The sequence below is a fragment of the Monopterus albus genome, unplaced genomic scaffold (assembly GCF_001952655.1).
Source record: "Monopterus albus unplaced genomic scaffold, M_albus_1.0 scaffold115.1, whole genome shotgun sequence".
Classification (NCBI taxonomy): Eukaryota; Metazoa; Chordata; class Actinopteri; order Synbranchiformes; family Synbranchidae; genus Monopterus; species Monopterus albus.
In genome coordinates this window covers 1,305,875-1,324,418 of record NW_018127995.1, presented here as the reverse complement: position 1 = coordinate 1,324,418, position 18,544 = coordinate 1,305,875, and the positions used below count along the sequence as shown (strand labels likewise).

General features: G+C 43.6%; 1 protein-coding gene across 1 annotated transcript in view; it reads right to left on the bottom strand.

The window, feature by feature from the left end:
• The window catches only part of LOC109966618 (uncharacterized), a 44,254-nt gene that overhangs the window by 23,264 nt on the left and 2,446 nt on the right, over positions 1-18,544 (bottom strand). Inside the window, exons 5-28 of the mRNA XM_020611573.1 lie at positions 18,285-18,452; positions 18,058-18,159; positions 17,705-17,905; positions 17,100-17,307; positions 16,678-16,790; positions 16,315-16,517; positions 16,037-16,147; positions 15,197-15,455; positions 14,780-15,109; positions 14,350-14,679; positions 13,668-13,967; positions 13,036-13,263; positions 12,778-12,894; positions 12,271-12,597; positions 11,800-12,144; positions 11,539-11,717; positions 11,050-11,266; positions 10,736-10,834; positions 10,354-10,518; positions 9,264-9,611; positions 8,952-9,088; positions 8,405-8,534; positions 7,681-7,854; positions 38-7,538 (exon numbers count right to left, since the gene is read on the bottom strand). Of these exons, the coding sequence (XP_020467229.1) occupies positions 38-7,538; positions 7,681-7,854; positions 8,405-8,534; positions 8,952-9,088; positions 9,264-9,611; positions 10,354-10,518; positions 10,736-10,834; positions 11,050-11,266; positions 11,539-11,717; positions 11,800-12,144; positions 12,271-12,597; positions 12,778-12,894; positions 13,036-13,263; positions 13,668-13,967; positions 14,350-14,679; positions 14,780-15,109; positions 15,197-15,455; positions 16,037-16,147; positions 16,315-16,517; positions 16,678-16,790; positions 17,100-17,307; positions 17,705-17,905; positions 18,058-18,159; positions 18,285-18,452 (12,292 nt within the window). The remainder of the gene's footprint in view (positions 1-37; positions 7,539-7,680; positions 7,855-8,404; positions 8,535-8,951; positions 9,089-9,263; positions 9,612-10,353; positions 10,519-10,735; positions 10,835-11,049; positions 11,267-11,538; positions 11,718-11,799; positions 12,145-12,270; positions 12,598-12,777; positions 12,895-13,035; positions 13,264-13,667; positions 13,968-14,349; positions 14,680-14,779; positions 15,110-15,196; positions 15,456-16,036; positions 16,148-16,314; positions 16,518-16,677; positions 16,791-17,099; positions 17,308-17,704; positions 17,906-18,057; positions 18,160-18,284; positions 18,453-18,544) is intronic.

Below are 18,544 nucleotides of genomic sequence, written 5' to 3'. Positions count from 1 at the left end.
CGAGTAGTCCCATCTTGACCGTCTGGCTCTCTTGCCCTCTGGATACTTGTTTGAGTAACTCCAATCTTTGGCTCCTCTGCTGCTGTGACAGATGTGTCTTCATGCTGCTCTGGACTGGTCGGTATATCTGCCTGTATAATGTGCTCTTCAGGCTCCTTATGAACTTTCTTAACAGATGTTTCACCCGGGCTCTCTGGGGAGTCTTGCATGTCATGTGTACTGACAGTTTGCTCTCCTTGTAAATCATAATCCTTGGCCCATTTGGGTCCTTCCTCTGTGGGCTTCAAAAGCTCCAACTGAATCACAGCTTGGGTCGGCTTTATTGCTTCCTGCTCAGATATTTCTGAAAATGATGTTTCTGCTTCATGCAATGGCACAAGTGCTGCAACAACAGCAGCATTAGAAAGTTGAATGGAGTCACTTTTAGCCACACTGCCTTGCAATTCAACTGCAACCCCCACTGGCTGAACATCAGTGGTAGTCGTATCCTTGCTCTCTGGTGCCATCTCACACAGGATACTTGATTGGTCCATACCCAGCTCCAGCTCATCTTCTATTGAGGCTGTTATGACTTCACGTTTTTGTATAACACTCTTTGTACTGATTTGTAAAACATTCTGTTCCGCCCCTTGTTTGCTGTCATCCATTTCAACAAACTTCTTATCCAGGCTCTCTGGGGAATCTTGTGTTGACACTTGAACACATTCCTTCTGGACACTGTGTTCCCTGTCATCTTTGAGTCTTTCCTCTGTGGTTTCCATGAGCTCCAGCTGATTTAAAGATTTGCTTAGTTTAAATATTTCTGGCTCAGATGAGATTATTTCTGTCAATTCTGTCTCTGCCCTCTCTGGCCGTACCATTGCAGAAACAGCAGAAGCAGGTTGAGTGGAGTCACTTTCAGCCACAGTTCCTGCCTCTGTCTGAACTGGCTTCATCTCACATGACTTGGTGACTCCTTTGTCAGGCAGATCAAGAACCAGATATCTCTTCTGAGTCTCTGGTGTACCCTTGCATAAGTTGTCAATGAGATCTATTCCATCTGTAGGCTCGGAAGCTAGAGGTGGTTGCATTTGAGACCCTGTACCTAATTCTGTTTTGGTAGACTGGGTAATAGTTTGTTCAGGGGCCTTTTTGGATCTGTCTTTAAGCTCTTGTAACTCTGAGACTGTAGGTTCAGATGGGGTGGAAATGGGTGGAATGACAGACTCCAGAGGTTCAGTGTGAGGGGATGAAGTACTAGTGTCCACCTGATGAGGCTGAGTATCAGATATCTGTACAAAAGCCCCAAATGTTTCAAGAATGATTGTGGCCACTTTTCTTCCTGGAAATGTCGGAATGACATCAGTACGTCCAATCTGAACAATACTCTTCTCACACACTGTACTGATCTCCTCTGCTGTAGTCTGACTCTCCTCTGCAGTCCCTTGTTGAGAGACAGTTGATTTAACAACATCTATGAATGGAATTTTCTGAACTTCAGCCTCTTCCTTTATCTTCAGTTCTGTGCTAGCAGGTTTATGCCCCTTTGACTTTCGTTTGTGTTCTGAATGCTTTTCTTTTCCCACAGCAGCAATTTCAGCTGGTTCTGTGAGCACGTCTGGAGTTGAAGGTGGTTTCTGACCAACAGGCTCTTCCTTGGTCTTTACTAGCTCTGTGGTAGCAGGTTCAGGGAAAGGTTTAAGATCCTTTGACTTTCGTATGGGTGTTGAAAGCGCTCCCTTTTCTGCAACAGTAATTTCAGATGGTGCTGTGACCACCTCGGGAGTTGAAGGTGGTTTCTGACCAACAGGCTCTTCCTTGGTCTTTACTAGCTCTGTGGTAGCAGGTTCAGGGAAAGGTTTAAGATCCTTTGACTTTCGTATGGGTGTTGAAAGCGCTCCCTTTTCTGCAACAGTAATTTCAGATGGTGCTGTGACCACCTCGGGAGTTGAAGGTGGTTTCTGACCAACAGGCTCTTCCTTGGTCTTTACTAGCTCTGTGGTAGCAGGTTCAGGGAAAGGTTTAAGATCCTTTGACTTTCGTATGGGTGTTGAAAGCGCTCCCTTTTCTGCAACAGTAATTTCAGATGGTGCTGTGACCACCTCGGGAGTTGAAGGTGGTTTCTGACCAACAGGCTCTTCCTTGGTCTTTACTAGCTCTGTGGTAGCAGGTTCAGGGAAAGGTTTAAGATCCTTTGACTTTCGTATGGGTGTTGAAAGCGCTCCCTTTTCTGCAACAGTAATTTCAGATGGTGCTGTGACCACCTCGGGAGTTGAAGGTGGTTTCTGACCAACAGGCTCTTCCTTGGTCTTTACTAGCTCTGTGGTAGCAGGTTCAGGGAAAGGTTTAAGATCCTTTGACTTTCGTATGGGTGTTGAAAGCGCTCCCTTTTCTGCAACAGTAATTTCAGATGGTGCTGTGACCACCTCGGGAGTTGAAGGTGGTTTCTGACCAACAGGCTCTTCCTTGGTCTTTACTAGCTCTGTGGTAGCAGGTTCAGGGAAAGGTTTAAGATCCTTTGACTTTCGTATGGGTGTTGAAAGCGCTCCCTTTTCTGCAACAGTAATTTCAGATGGTGCTGTGACCACCTCGGGAGTTGAAGGTGGTTTCTGACCAACAGGCTCTTCCTTGGTCTTTACTAGCTCTGTGGTAGCAGGTTCAGGGAAAGGTTTAAGATCCTTTGACTTTCGTATGGGTGTTGAAAGCGCTCCCTTTTCTGCAACAGTAATTTCAGATGGTGCTGTGACCACCTCGGGAGTTGAAGGTGGTTTCTGACCAACAGGCTCTTCCTTGGTCTTTACTAGCTCTGTGGTAGCAGGTTCAGGGAAAGGTTTAAGATCCTTTGACTTTCGTATGGGTGTTGAAAGCGCTCCCTTTTCTGCAACAGTAATTTCAGATGGTGCTGTGACCACCTCGGGAGTTGAAGGTGGTTTCTGACCAACAGGCTCTTCCTTGGTCTTTACTAGCTCTGTGGTAGCAGGTTCAGGGAAAGGTTTAAGATCCTTTGACTTTCGTATGGGTGTTGAAAGCGCTCCCTTTTCTGCAACAGTAATTTCAGATGGTGCTGTGACCACCTCGGGAGTTGAAGGTGGTTTCTGACCAACAGGCTCTTCCTTGGTCTTTACTAGCTCTGTGGTAGCAGGTTCAGGGAAAGGTTTAAGATCCTTTGACTTTCGTATGGGTGTTGAAAGCGCTCCCTTTTCTGCAACAGTAATTTCAGATGGTGCTGTGACCACCTCGGGAGTTGAAGGTGGTTTCTGACCAACAGGCTCTTCCTTGGTCTTTACTAGCTCTGTGGTAGCAGGTTCAGGGAAAGGTTTAAGATCCTTTGACTTTCGTATGGGTGTTGAAAGCGCTCCCTTTTCTGCAACAGTAATTTCAGATGGTGCTGTGACCACCTCAGGAGTTGAAGGTGGTTTCTGTCCATCGGGCTGTTCTTCTCTCTTTACCAACTCTGTGGTAGCAGGTTTTCGGGAAGGTTTATGCCCCTTTGACTTTCGTTTGTGTTCTGAAAACTTTTCTTTTCCCACAGCAGCAATTTCAGCTGGTTCTGTGACCACATCTGGAGTTGAAGATGGTTTCTGTCCATCAGGCTCTTCTTCTGTCTTTACCAGCTCTGTGGTAGCAGGTTCTGCACAAGGTTTATGACCCTCTGACTTGATTTTGGTTGGTGAAAGCTTTCCTTCTTCTAAAATAGTCATTTCAGTGAGCACCTTTGAGGCTGAAGATGGCTTTTGACTGTCAGGCTCTTCCTTGGTCTTCATCAATTCCATGGAATCAGGTGCTGGGGAAGGTTCAAGGCCCTCTGACATTAATTTGGTTGGTGAAAGCTTTCCTTCTGGCGTTGAGACCACCACTAGAGTTGAAAATGGTTTTTGACCATCAGTCTCTTTGGTCTTTATCAGCTCTGTGGAAGTAGGTTCTGGGAAAGGTTTATGACCCTTTAACTTTCGTCTGGGTACTGAAGGCTTGTCTTTTTCCACAACCGTAATTTCAGTTGGTGCTGTGATGTGCTGATCGTGAAGCTCTTCATTGGCTTTTATCAATTTCGTCGAAGCAGGTTCTGGGGAAGGTTTAAGGCCGTCTGACCTGATTTTGGTTAGAGAAAGCTTTCCTTCTTCTAAAACAGTAATTTGAGTGACCACCTCTGGGGCTAAAGATGGCTTTTGACTGTCAGGCTCTTCCCTTGTCTTTGTCAACCCCTTGCTAGGAGATTCTGAGGAAGGTTTTTGACCCTTTGACTTTCTTTTGGTTGGAGAAAGCTTCCCTTCTTCTACAACAGTAATTACAGTTGGTACTGTGATGGCATCTGGAGTTGAAGTCTCGTGACCCTCAAGTTCTTTTTTATTTTGTTCAGGCTCCACATCAGGTGATCTAACATGAGTAACAATTGCCTCAGAAGCTTTGTCAAGATCACAACTCTTTGACCTTCTTCTGATTAGTGCAAGTTTTGTTTCTTCACTAACAATTCTTTTATATTGGTCAGCAGTTTCATGTTGCCTTTTAATACACTCTGCAGTTTTGGTGTGCTTTTCAGGTTCTTGTTTTAGTTCCTTAATGTCCACACCAGTATGTCTTTCAAGAGGAGAAACTGGCTCTGCAACTGTGGAAACCTCAGTACTTTCTGATTTCTTCCTGCTTGGTATAAATTTAGTTTCTTCCACAAGAGCAGCGTCAGTCATTTGACTGGCAGGCTCTTCCATGGCCGGTGTTTCTTCCTCATGAGAAAGTTGTGGAGAAACTTTTGGACTCTCTGACTTTCTTGTGGTTGAGAGGAGTTTATCTTCTTTAGCCATAATAGTTTCAGATGCCCCCAAAACTGTATGTGTAGTTGAAGTAGCCTTTGGACTTTCAAGTTCCTTCCCAGCTTCCTTAGACTCCACCTTAATAGTCTCATCAATGATCGACAATGACTCTAGAGCTGTAAAAAAATCCAAACTTTTTGACTTCCTCCAGGTTGGTATGAGCTTACCTTCTTCCATAGTAGTATGGTCAGTTGAAGCCTTTGGACTTTTAGATTTTTTCCCAGCTTCCTTAGAATCAACATTAATAGTCTCATCAATAACAGAGACCGACTCTAGAGCTGTGGAAACATCAAAACTTTTTGACTTCCTCCAGGTTGGTGCGAGCTTTGTTTCTCTCAAAGCAGTAGCTTTAGTTTCATACTTTTCTGGTTCTTGTATTGTTTCCTTAGGCTCAACAGCAATAACTCTGTCAAGGGGAGACAATGGCTCTGCAACTGTGGAAAAATCCTGAGTCTCTGATATTCTCCTGGTTGATATAAGTTTAGTTTCTTCCACAGTAGAAGTGTCAGTTATGTGACTGCCAGGCCTTTCCATGGCCAAAGTTTCCTCCTCATGGGAAAGTTGTGGAGAAACCTTTGGACTTCCTGACTTTCTTGTGGTTGGATGGAGGTTACCTTCTTCCATGATAATAGTTTCAGTTGCTCCCACAGTTGCCTGTGCAGTTGAAGTAACCTTCCCACTTTCAGGTTCTTTCCCAGCTTCCTTAGACTCCACCTTAATAGTCTCATCAATGATAGACACCGACTCTAGACTTGTGGAAACATCAAAACTTGTCGATTTCCTCGAGGTTGGTATGAGCTTACCTTCTTCCACAGTAGTAGGTTCAGTTGAAGCCTTCACACTTTTAGGTTCTTTCCCAGCTTCCTTAGAGTCTGCACTAATAGTCTCATCAATGACAGAGACCGACTCTAGAGCTGTGGAAACATCAAAACTTTTTGACTTCCTCCAGGTTGGTGCGAGCTTTGTTTCTCTCAAAGCAGTAGCTTTAGTTTCATACTTTTCTGGTTCTTGTATTGTTTCTTTAGGCTCCACAGCAATAACTCTTTCAAGGGGAGACAATGGCTCTGCAACTGTGGAAAAATCCTGAGTCTCTGATTTTCTCCTTGTTGATATAAGTTTAGTTTCTTCCACAGTAGAAGTGTCAGTTATGTGACTGCCAGGCTTTACCATGGCCAGGTTTTCCTCCTCGTGGGAAAGTTGTGGAGAAACTGTTGGACTCTCTGACTTTCTTGTGATTGGTGGAAGCTTACCTTCTTCCATAATAACAGTTTCAGTTGCTCCCATAGCTGCCTGTACAGTTGAAGTAACCTTCCCTCTTTCATCTTCTTTCTTAGCTTCCTTGGACTCCACATTAATAGACTGTTCTTGTTTTGTTTCTGTAGACTTCACATCAGTAATTCTGTCAAGGGGAGACACTGGCCCTGTAACACTGGAAACATCAAAACTCTTTGACTTCTTTCTGATTGGTACACGCTTCCTTTGCTCCACAACAGCTGCGTCAGTTTGGTCCCTGGACAATATCTGACTGTCAGGTTTTCCCATGGTCTGTGTGTCTTTCTTGTTTGAAAGTTGTGGAGAAATGTTTTGACTCTTTGATTTTTTTTTAGTTGGCAAAAGCTTACTCTCTTTCATAACTGCAGTATCAGTTGGTTCTGATGGAATATCAGTTGGTTCTGTTGCAGTGTCAATTGGTTCGTTCTGAATTTCCTCACACTCTGCATAGCGTTCAGTAGTTGTACCCTGGTTAGGGGCTGGTTCTGAGGTTGTGGACACTTTAGAACCCTTTGACTCATGCCTTTTTGGTATAGATTTAGGCTGCTCAGCATCTGTTTCTGTGATGGGCTCTGAAGTCACGAGAGACAACAGATGTTCGGAGCTGTCACTGATATGAACGGGTTTTGCATCACTAATGTTTAAGGACACTTCTGGAGTCTTTGTCTCTTTAGTAGGTCCAAGCTTGACTGTGGTCTTAGGTTGCTCTGAGACTGACTGAGTGACAGAGGTTTTCAGGGTCTCATGCACTAAGGTGGTGACCTCACCTGCAGCAGCGGCTGTTACAGGAACAATTGTGAATGGCTCCGATACATCTAAAATACCAGTTGTGACTTGCTTTGATTCTCTCACAGAAGCAGATTCTGTCTGGTTTCTGGGTGACCTTTGAGTAGCAGTGGTTTCCACCACTTCAGGTTCCACCTGGGCATGCTCTTTATCAGCGTCTGAAGCCTTGGATTTTCTTCTGGATGGTACAGGTGCGGTATCGTCTCTAATAACAGGGGTGGACTTTTTATTGGCTTTCTGAATCAGTATAGTTTCCTCAACAGTAGGTTTGATGTGCTCAGCTGTGACAAGCTCTGTTGTTGTATCTAGCTTTATACATTTAAATTGTGCCTCTTGGGAAGTAATATGTTCTGAATCACATGTTGGACTCTGAGATTTCCTCTTTATTGTTTCAGTTCTGGTTTGCTTCACACAACTACTTTTTGCGTCCTGCACAGCTGACGTCATAGTAAGCTTTAATGTTTCAGCTTCAGTTTGCATGGCCTCAGCTGGAACTGTCAATTTATCCTCAACAGATACAGATTTTTCTGTTGAGGGAATATTTTGCTGTAGTTTAAGTTGATGCTCTTTCTCAGGTGGATGTTTGCTTTTTCGCGGTGGTGCCACCAAAGACGCCTTTGTCTCCTCTAGACTACCACAAAGTACATCAGATGACTGAATGTCAGCTTGTTTGTCTTTACTCCTTTTCTCAAGTTCCTTGAATGAAAGAATAAAAATAGTGTTAATTATAACAAAGGTACTATTGTAATTTCTTAGCTTTTAAGATAAATATATTGTTTAACCAAAACTGATGTTTATGATCCTGTTAGTCCAAACATATTTAAAATAATCTGAATACCTTTAAGCTCTGGCTTAGAGAAGCTTTACGTGTGTCTGCTTCGCTGAGAGTCTCTGAACCCTCCTTGTCCAGTTTCTCAAACAAGTCCGGTGTCAGACAGCGCTTTAGAAAGTGCTGGTGAGAAAGTGCCTCACGCAGGCTGACCTGCAACTTTTCACCATCCTCTAATGTCACCTAACACCGGGAGGAAAAAGTGTTCCAGCATTAAGTAGCAACGACAATCTGTGTGTGATGAAATGTCATCAGGAAATGGATGACTCACTGGCAATGATAGCTACTCCATAAAACTGAAATGTTACACTTCATGAATCATGTGACCACCCTAAATGAGGCCTGATTACAACACATGTGTATCAGACATGTGTTGAACTGGGTTTGAATATTACATGTAGCCAACTTCTCATTCTGCCACGGTATCTAAAAACTGAGTTGTAGTGTCAGTTTTAAAGTGTTTGGTTTTCATAATACACACTTTTAATAATAAAAACTTTAGGACTGCTGATATTCTGACTTTCCTCATGGTCTCAGATTTACTCCATACATATGCAGCATCAAGAATTTGGCAGCAGATGCCACTTTTTTGGATTTTGTGCTTCACTCTCGTTTTATTCATCACTACTAGGCAGCTCTAAATATTTTTAACTGCACAAATGTGAAAAGTGTTACTGAAACAAGGTATGCACATTTGTCAGAAAAGCAGTAAAAACATTAAAAGAAAAAAGACCTGTACAGAAGAAATGGACTCTGATGGTTCTGTCTTGTTCCACTGCTGCAGCGCGTGAAGGCAATCCATCAGACAGCGGGCTGTGTTTGTAGAGCAGTTACCCTGATGCTCATTCAGCCTGGACTTCAGACTGGAGACATAGTTAAATTACATTTAGTGTAAACGACATTTTGAATGGTATCTGCATGTATTATACTGGATGAGATACAAATGAAAACAGGTGTACTGTTTTCAGCATAAAACTACTTTTCTGGAACAGTAAACAGTAGTAAAATGTTTGTGTAGTCTTAATTCAAAAACCAGGTTTTAGATAACATGTAATCTTTGGATGATATGTAGCGAACCTGATTTACTGTAATTGATCAAGAGCATACAGACCCACTGGGGCATGTAACTGACATGTAGGAATAATTAGAAACAAAACTGAAAGAGAGGAATGCCAACTTAAGATTTGTCATGAGGAATCTGTCAGAGAAGTCTATCCAGCATTTAAAAAGCCACAGTGGTAAGGGGCACAGATTGTGCTGTTTGCTGTTCAGTATGATACCTGTCATGCTGTTGACATAAAGATTCAACCACACTGATAATTTCTGCTGGTAGCTCGTTGGTGGCAGGTGTTGACTTTACTTCCTGGTGCAGATCATGAACTTTCACACACAAATCCTCCAGAGACCTCTCACAATTCTAACAGACAGGGAAACAACATCACATACTGTGAGTAATATTCACATCCACAGGTTCTACCCTGCAGAAGCTTTACATATCTGATGTGACATGCCTCCTTGATTTTTATATAAATTCAATTTTAAAAAAGCAGTAATTACAAGAGATTATGTGTTTGACAAAATACAACAGCAACCTGAAGGCTGTGCCAGTGCTGCTGAAGCTGAGCAATATTGTTTTGTGGTTCGCTGTAACTGAGCGCTTGGTCCAGGGAACGGAGCTCCCACTGCAGAGCTGCAGCTCCCTCCTTCAGCCTCTGGGTCCTCCTGGCTAGCTGACTGTCCAGCTCCTCTAGCTGCGCCTCACAGCTCATCAGGTGCTGCCTCACCTCCTGCTCCGAGGTGGAACAGAGATCGTGGAGATGGCTGACTGCCAGGGCTAAAGCGTCCTGACCTGCAGGGGTGCAGAGGTTCATCAAATTGTCTCTGGCAGAGTCCAGCTCCTTCATCTCTCTCTGCTCCCTGTCCACTGTCTGGAGCAAAGCCTGGAATCGGGAGGAAGGAGGAAAACTGGATCATCAGAACGCAAGGTTTTTCATGTCATTCAAAACAACTGTTGGCTATAAGGTCAAAGGTTAAAGTAGAAGTGAAAACATAAAATCAAAGATTTGAAGACAGAGGTTGGCTCCAGAAATGAGAGCACTGTTGAAAATCTAGAAAATGAATTAAATGCCAACCAGTGACAGAATTAAGCATTAGACAAATTCAAAAACAATGTTCAGAGCTTTATGTTACATTAACAATCTGCCTAATTTAAGAACCAAGTTTTAATTGTTCAGATTGACTACCGTAATTTCCAGACTATTGAGCGCACCTGAATATAAGCCGCACCCCCTAAATTTAAAACAAAAAACAGTTTGTACATAGCTGCAGGTGTCCACGTTGTAACATGAGATATTTCGACAGCCAGATCGATCACCTTTAACTTGAAAGCTGCATCATATGCATTTCGCCGTGTGTTTTCCATGATGAGGGTGTGTGCATGAAGAGAAAAAAGTAGCAGCTTATAGTCTGGAAATTACGGTAAGCAGAATAACAGTTGTGAGGACCAATCATGCCTCACAGCTTCTTTAAGTACGACTTTGGTTTGTTAGTGAAAACCAGACATGTTAAAGTGTAATAGCTCATGTCTGATGTCACTAGTTGCGTTTACTGTCCACACACAAATCTCCATATCTTTCACAAAAGGCTTAAACATATACAGGCTTGTTACTATTATTATCTGACCTTCAGAGTGTTGGCAGTGGTGTGCAGACCCTGACGGTCTGCTGGAGGAGCTCCCAAGCCTTTGACATGGTCCCTCAGCCAGTCCTGAGCTGCTTCATGCTGCTCCATCAGCTGGGTGCACTGTCTCTCTGTCAGGATGCCCTGCTCCAGGTTAGCCAGTGCATCCTGAAAATAACAGTAGTTACATTATCACATGCCAGGTAACACCACTGCTGGCCAAACCTTAGTTACTTTCTTCTTAAGCCAAAAAAAGATTTTAGTTTGCCAGGAGAAATTTTGGGACAGGGGAGAAAGAAAAAGAATATGTGGTGGTTGTACTAAATCGAGAAGCTGTATTATATAAACTACTGTGCATCTTGTCACCAGGGAGTGTTGAACTCACAGTTAACTCTTTCAGCAGAGCAGGAATAGACTCCTCTTTGGCTGCCCAGGAAGGTTCACTCCAGCCAGGGTCCTGTGTGATCTCAAACAGCTCTGCAGCCTGGAGGGGAACAATGTACTATAGTGAATATATTTAAGACGTTATGCAACTCAGCATATCAACATGTTCCTCATTTATTTTTAATCACATTCTTTCAGCTTTATTAAACTTCCACAAAAAACCCTGCAGAAAAAGTAATATGCCTCATCAAGTTTTGTTATGAAATGATTCAACATTAATAATCCTCCTACAACCTGCAGCTGAAATTTACTTTCCTGTACTTGGAGGTCTGTGAGGACGGGGGCCAGAGCTGTGCTTTGGTCCAGCAAGGAGCGGGCCTGTTCCACTGCCTGCCTTCGCTCTCCCAGGCCAGGCCAGGGGAAGACGCGAGGCAGGCTGGATGTCTGCTTCTGAAGCTCAAACAGTTGGGCCTCAGCCTGACCTCGCTCGTGCTGACAGGACACCAGGCGCTCCACAATGCCCTTCAACTGTCTGAACGTTAACAGTGGATCAGAGATGATGGTACATTAGAAGCCAGAATCATAATTTATGCAGAAACAGAGGAGAGTATTGCTTTCCTCTTACACGCAATCAGAAGCATATTAGGTCCCAAAGGAATCACAGACTGTGGACATAATACATGGAGGTCATGTCTGTGATATCATCTGTACATGTTTGAAAAGAGCTTTTAAAGGTTGGAACTGGTTTTATACTCATCACCAACACCTGTGAATAGGTAGGAAACCTAAACCAGCTTCTTCTACCTCTGTGTCTCCTCGGCGGCCTGCAGGAGCATCCTCCACTGCTGCTCAGTGTCTTTGACCTTCTGCTTAACCTCCAGCTTCTTGTCCATCTCCAGATCCTTCTTGTTACCGAGACTCTGTGCTCGTCTCCTCAGCTCCATCACTCGGGCCTCACCATTTGACTTGGTACTCAAGATGGCCTACAGGCAAAACCAAAAGTTACATTTGTTACGTATAGTATGTGTATGTTAGAGACAAATGAGTTTTGTATTACTGTTTTACCTGTGCTGTCTTCAGCCTGTCCTCTAACTGAGCCTGGCTGCCCTGAGTACCCTTCCCTTTGGAGTCAGCCTGTTCCTGCAGCTCTTTAACCCAGGACTTAGTGCTCCCTGCCTGAGCACAGAAGGCTTCCAGCTCCCTGGAGAGTGAGTACTGGACCTCAGCTTTCTTCAGGGTGTTCTCAGCAGTCTGTAATACTGTCTTCCACTGCTCCTCTGAGTCTTTTACCATCTGCTGAGCCTCTCGTTTTGTGTCCTCCTCTAGGTCCTCCTGGTCAGACAAACTCTGGCTCAGTCTCCTCAGCTCTGTCAACTTGGAGTCTCCCACAGGCTTGCAGCTCAGGACAGTCTGATGATTTAAATAAATAAATCACTTCTTTGTTTGGTTATAGTTTTGAACAGACATGCTAACAGTAACTTTTGCATTAGCACAGATGTATATACTATTGCCATACTTTTTATTATTTAAACTGACCTGTGCAGTGTTAACTGTCTTTTCTGGATCTGCCTGACGATCCAGAGAAACCAGGCTCTGTTGCTTCTCTTCTAGCCAGGTCTTGGTGTTTTCTTTTAGGACTTCATAGTCCCTCAGCTGGCCCTCCAGAGCACATTGCCTCTTAGCTTGATCCCAGGCTTGTTTAGCATCTAGCATGACTCCTGTCCACTGCTCCTCAGTGCCTTTTATTTTTTGCTGAACCTCTTGTTTTTTGCATTCCTCAAGGTCCTGACCACACAAACTCTGGCCTCGTCTCCTGAGCTCCTGGAGCTTGGAGTCTCCTTCAGATTTGGAGCTCAAAATGTCCTGGGGACACGAAAAAACAATGTCATCTATCTAAAAAGCTTGACTTGTTTTACCTAACCGAAGGAGAAAAGATAACCTGTGAAATCCACAAGCTGATTAACCAACAGCCTGAAATGATCACCTAAGTAATTACAGCTAAAATGCAAACAGTTGTATAGTTCACCTGGCTTCTTAGCTCACCTGTGCTGCTTGCAGTCTGTCCTCAGCTTTGGTCTGGTTGCCCAGTGAGTCCAGTCGTTGTTGGAGGTCTACAAGCCAGCGCCCAGTGTCCTGCTGATGGGTATGAAATTCTCTCAGCTGAAAAGGAAAAAATACCCACAAAATAAGTCATGTAAAAATGTTTTCATTTTTATAAAATTATCCTGGAAAACTGTGTCAACACTATAATGTACTGTAACTATAATAAAAGGTAAAAACATTTACTCTGAGTTCTCTCACCTCCAGCTTTCTCCTCTCAGTTTCCTGCCCGATCTGAGCTTCAGCAGCAACCTCCACCTTCTGAGCAGCCTGCAGCAGTGTCTTCCACTGCTCCTCTGTGTCCCTGACTGTCTGCCGAACCTGGACCGTCCTGCCCTCCTCAGCATCCGGATGGTCACACAGACTCTGGCCTCGCCTCCTCAGGTTGTTCACCTTACAGTCACCTTCAGGTCTGGAGCTCAGGATGGCCTGCAATCAAAATATACAATTTTCATGAAATGCAACAACTGATTAATTCAAACACTCAACTTTGTCTTAGCTCTTTACTACTAATGGGAGCCAAGACATCAAAGCTTGTGAGGCTCAGCTCCACATTGTCAGCACTGACTTACCTTTTCTCACTTTTAGAAGTACTTTGTCAGGCTCTGCTAACATTTCATATTATTTCTGAGATTTATGACTTCCAAAACTTATAGCGTGGTTAAATTTTTGCCTCAACATAACTGTCCCACAAACTGGTGTTTCAATGTACTGGCATCAATTATCCCATCATGGATCTCTTGAGCTGATTCTAGTGCCCTCATGTTGTTAAAGACAAACCATCAAAATTCAGAAAGAACATTGCTGCGACACTACACTAGGTTCAAACTGACCTGAGCTATGATGCATCTTTCTCCAGGTGGTGTCTGACTGCCCACAGACTGCAGCTTCTGCTGTCTGTCTCTGATCCAGGACTGAGTGCTTTTACTCTGAGTATCGAAGTCGTCTGCAAGACTTCGGTGCTCCGCCAGTCTGGCAGTCTGCAGGACTGACCTCCACTGCTGCTCAGTGTTTTTTACCAGCTGTTGAACCTCTGGCTTCCTGCTCTCATCCAGATGCTCACACAGGCTCTCGCCCTGTCTCTTCAGGTCGAGTAGCTTGGACTGTCCATCGGGTGCGGAACTCAAAACAGCCTGAAAGTGGGAACCTTGAGGTCAGACATGGCCCTAGACATCACTTCAACTACAAACCCATCGCTAATAGATAGTTCAGCTAAACATGATGTAGGACATTTTGTACAAGTAGCAGTTCAGTGCTCTTAGCAGTGGTGAAACACAAAGCCCATGACAGTAAAAATGAGCTCTGGTCACAGAGAACAAACAAATGCAAACAAAATAAGGATCATGTACTGTGATGTGAATCCAAGTACGCATTTACCAGTTTTATTATTTTATCTAATCTGCTTCTTGAAAATACTCTGGGCAATATTACAACGGCACTAAATTGTATTTTCTGATAATATAAATTTTACAACCTGAGATATTTTTAAAAATCAAACCTGATTTGTAAACTCACCTGTGCAATCTGTAACCTTTCTGCAAACTGCACGTGACTACGAAGAGCCAACAGCTTTTCCTTCTGCTCTTTGATCCAAGACTGGATGCTTTCCCTTTGAGTTTTGAAAGCATCAAGGTCTCTTTCAGTGGTAGCTTCAGTCTCTGCCTTGTTGAGAGCTTCCTCGGCAGCTTGCAGGACTTTCCTCCACTGCTCCTCTGTCTGTCTAACTGTGTCCTGAATATCTCGCCTCCTGCTCTCATCCAGATCCAGGTTGTCACACATACACTGGCATCGTCGCTTCAGTTCCTGGAGCTTCGACTCTCCCTCAGGCTTTGAGGTCAGAGTAGCCTGAAGAAAACAAACAACTCTGTCATCATACTCAAAAAACAAGGCTTTACAAAATGTTCAGCAAAAGACAACCCACCACCACATGCAATTATAAACTCACTTGTATGATCTGCAGCTTTTCCTCAGCCTGCATGGTTCCACCACCAGACTGCAGGTTCAGCTCCTGGTCTCTGATCCAGGACTGTACATTTTCACTCTGGGTTTTGAAAGTGTGTAAATCCTCGTCTAACAGCGCTTGTGTTTCCGCCTGGTTGAGAGCCATCTCAGCTGTCTGCAGAGCTGTCGTCCACTGTTTCTCGGTTTCTCTGACCGACTGCTGAACATCTTGTTTCCTGCTCTCCTCCAGGTCCTCCTGTTCACACATACTCTGGCTCTGTCTTCTCAGCTTGTTCAGCTTAGAGTCCCCCTCTGTTTTCAAGCTTAGAATGGCCTGATAAACATAATCAGAAAAATGCTGAAAACTGGGAAACAGACTTTCCGTATTGTGTGTTAATGGGTTTAACCTCGATTCACTAACCTGTGCTTTGTGCTTCATCCCCTCTGTTTGGGTGACAGGTGAGGTCAGGGGTTGCAGAAGGTCAGCTATCCAGGTCCTGGTGCTCTCAGCCTGGGCGTTAAACTCCTCCTGCAGGGTGTTCTGTGCCTCCACCTGTTTCTGCAGTGTAGCCTTCAAATTTCGGTAGCGTTGTATTAAGTTATCACCGTCCTCCAGGAGGCTTTCACCTCTGACACCTCGTCTACGTACTGATGCTAGCAGCTCACTCAGGGTCTCAGCTCTACCACAGTCACACGAAAAGAGAGACATGAAGTATACAAGACAAGTGGAAGACACAAAAGAGTCAAACACAACGTAGATCAAGTTTCAGTGTTTATGCTCTATGGTTTGGCAGTTTAGCTTATTTTAAATATCACAGTAAGTAATTACTTTCTACAGTCCATCCATTATAATAGTGAGTATTTTTGTATTTATGTTTAATATGTTGTTGAATTTGTATTTTTATTCATAATTATCAGACATAATATTTTCATTTCCAGTGGAGTTTCCTACTGAAATCTTTTCGCATAATGTTCACATCTAATGTTCGTATCTCACAGTTTTTCACTCCCAAATATGAAAAAAACAGTTATCGGTCAGTCGGGTCCTGATAAATTCTGCTGGTAAGTAAAGTAGTCTACTGTTTACAAAAAGACAGGCTACTCCAAATCATATTCTAAAACTGCAAAAATATGCAACACCTTTAACGCTGTTGTAAAGAAGTGTCTGTGATATGTTCACTTTAAAACTTCATGAATCCTGAGGACAGTAAACAGGAACTGGGATATTTCTGGTTCTGGTTTTATAAATGCTGACAATCACCTTTCCTGATCCTGAAGATCTTTGAGAAGAAGCCTGGCTCTGCCTGACATCAGAGACTGTTTCTCTTTGGTCTGCAGCCACTCACTGAAGCGGTCATTCTCCTTTTGTAGACTAGAAAACAAAAATTCAAAAAAGACACAAGTCAAGAAATGTTAAGTTAGATTTGTCATGTCACTGCTTTTTTTGAGATTCTTCCTCGCAAAGGAAATACTGTGCTCGTACATAATCACACAGCAACAACGCTTTTAATGACTATTTGTATTCAAGAAAGCATTTACCAATTTAAGTCGCTGAGCAGTGACTCCATTTGTTTCTGCCTGTTGTGGCAGTGAGCTGTGAATGTTTCCAGCTCCACCTGCTGCTCCTTCAACCAGTTGGCGAGCTCAGAGAGCTGCTGCGAAGGAATCTCCTGGCTGCCTCGCTCCAGCTGATCCTTCAGCTGCTCCAGACGTCTCTCTGCATCCTTGGATTTTAGGAAACCCTGAGGGACATGAGAGAAACAGTGAGGACCCATCCATCCTAGGAAGTTAAGCTTATATCAGGACCACAGTGGAAACGAGCCTCACACATCTATCTCTGATCATTCATCAAACCAACAGTCAATCTACTCTAAGCGTCCATCACCCCAGAAATCCACTTACAGTCAGTCTTTGCAGAGATGTCTCCACATCAGCTCGGCTCTCGGGGTTCTCGAAACACTCATTAGCAAACAGCTGCACGTCCTGGAACCACTCCTCAAACGTCTGCCTTTCATCTAAAGAAAACAACAACTATTACCATAATATATTTTAAGATTTTCTTGGAATCTTTTTGCCCCCTAGTGATCAATAGAACACTTCATCTTTAAAGGTTAAATTTGTTTTTCTAAAATTTCCATGTGCACTTTGACTTTTGGCATCAATTACCCCATGAAAACAGTGATGTAAAAATAAATACATTCCGTACTTTGCACAGCTGACAACACAATGAAAGCGCATTCATCTTAGATGCGCAGCTTTGTTGCATGTCATCACCTCAGTGTCCTTTTCCACCATCTACAATGGGAAACACACCCAACACTAACCCTGGACAATTCTGAGCAGGCCTTTGTCCCTCTCCTCCCTCTTCAGGTGGATCATGTCTTTGGTGCGGGAGATGGCGTCCGTCAGCTTGCTGTAGTCAGCAGCCAGTGGCTCCAGCACCTGAGGACTGGCCACATGGGAAACCAAACCCACCTCCTTCATCACATCCTCAGCCTGATTCTCCTGAGTCTCCAGATCATCACATAGTTCCTGATGAGGATGAGCGATAAAACAGTAAAATGGCTGCTATTCTAGCAGCAGTAGAAATAAATCAACCTCAGCAGAGTGAAACTGGTTGGTTAGGACCTGAAAAAATGGAATTGAGTAAAGCTTGTTTAAAGAAAATCCACATTTTACTGTTCTGAATACTATTTTTTTATATTCCTCAGGGGGTAATATGGTGATATACAGTAACAACATACTGCACATCATGTGTGCAAAAGCACCAAAAATAACAACTGACCCTGTCATTATTGTCCTTATATCAGGTCAAAGGTGTTTTTACTAAATCAAATTAAACTGTGACAAACACACACGTCAAACAAAATTTTGAAAGTAGAGACGTGACTTTAGATAAACACCATAACAACATCAAACAAGTGTATACCTGTATCTGGGCTTCAACCTTTGGCCCAGATGCATCAATCTTACTGACAGAACTCTGGATGTTCTCTACAGCAAACTGGCACTCCGCTATCTTCTGGGCAAGGTGTTTCTTCACAACCATCAACTCCTCAAAGACGTCAGTGCAGTCTGTAAACAGCTCCTTCACCTGCCCTATCTTCTTCCTCAGCTGGGTTTCAACCACCTTTTTAAAGTCACCATAAAAAAGATACAGACAGTGTAAAAGAAACACACATTCAGCCTAGTAACCAGAGCACAGAACTAGCAGTGGATGTGGATATCAACTTAATAAGCTAAACTCATAAGACAGGGGGTGAGGGCAATGTTTCAACTCACCTGCAGTTCCAGTGGGGGATCTTGACTCTCCAGCATCTCCTGTATCTCTGCAGACTTCTGGTGAAAATGTTCAATATTCTCCTCAATAGTGTGGATCTCATCCTGGAAACAACAAAACACATAAAAACACAATATTAAACGTATACAGTAGATCAAATAACTGGAGCTACTGGATTTAAACATAAAGGAAGCTGGCATCTGCCTGTGAAGCACTACAGCAATCTTACCTTCATGGCAAGTACTTGTTGCTCGTTGTGGAACGGATGGCTCTTTGCAAACAGGGACAGTTTGGCTCTTGCCCAGTCATTCACCTCCTCTCCCAGCATCAACTGCTTCTCCCACCGCTCCAGCACCACCCGAAGGTTATCCACATATGCATCTGTCTTCTCAGTCACCTTCAAGAGCACCAAAAAACAGCATTGTTCTGTCAGGTTCAGTGAACAAATGTATCCCAGTCAGGGTTTCCAAGCTAGTCGAGGTTATCCAT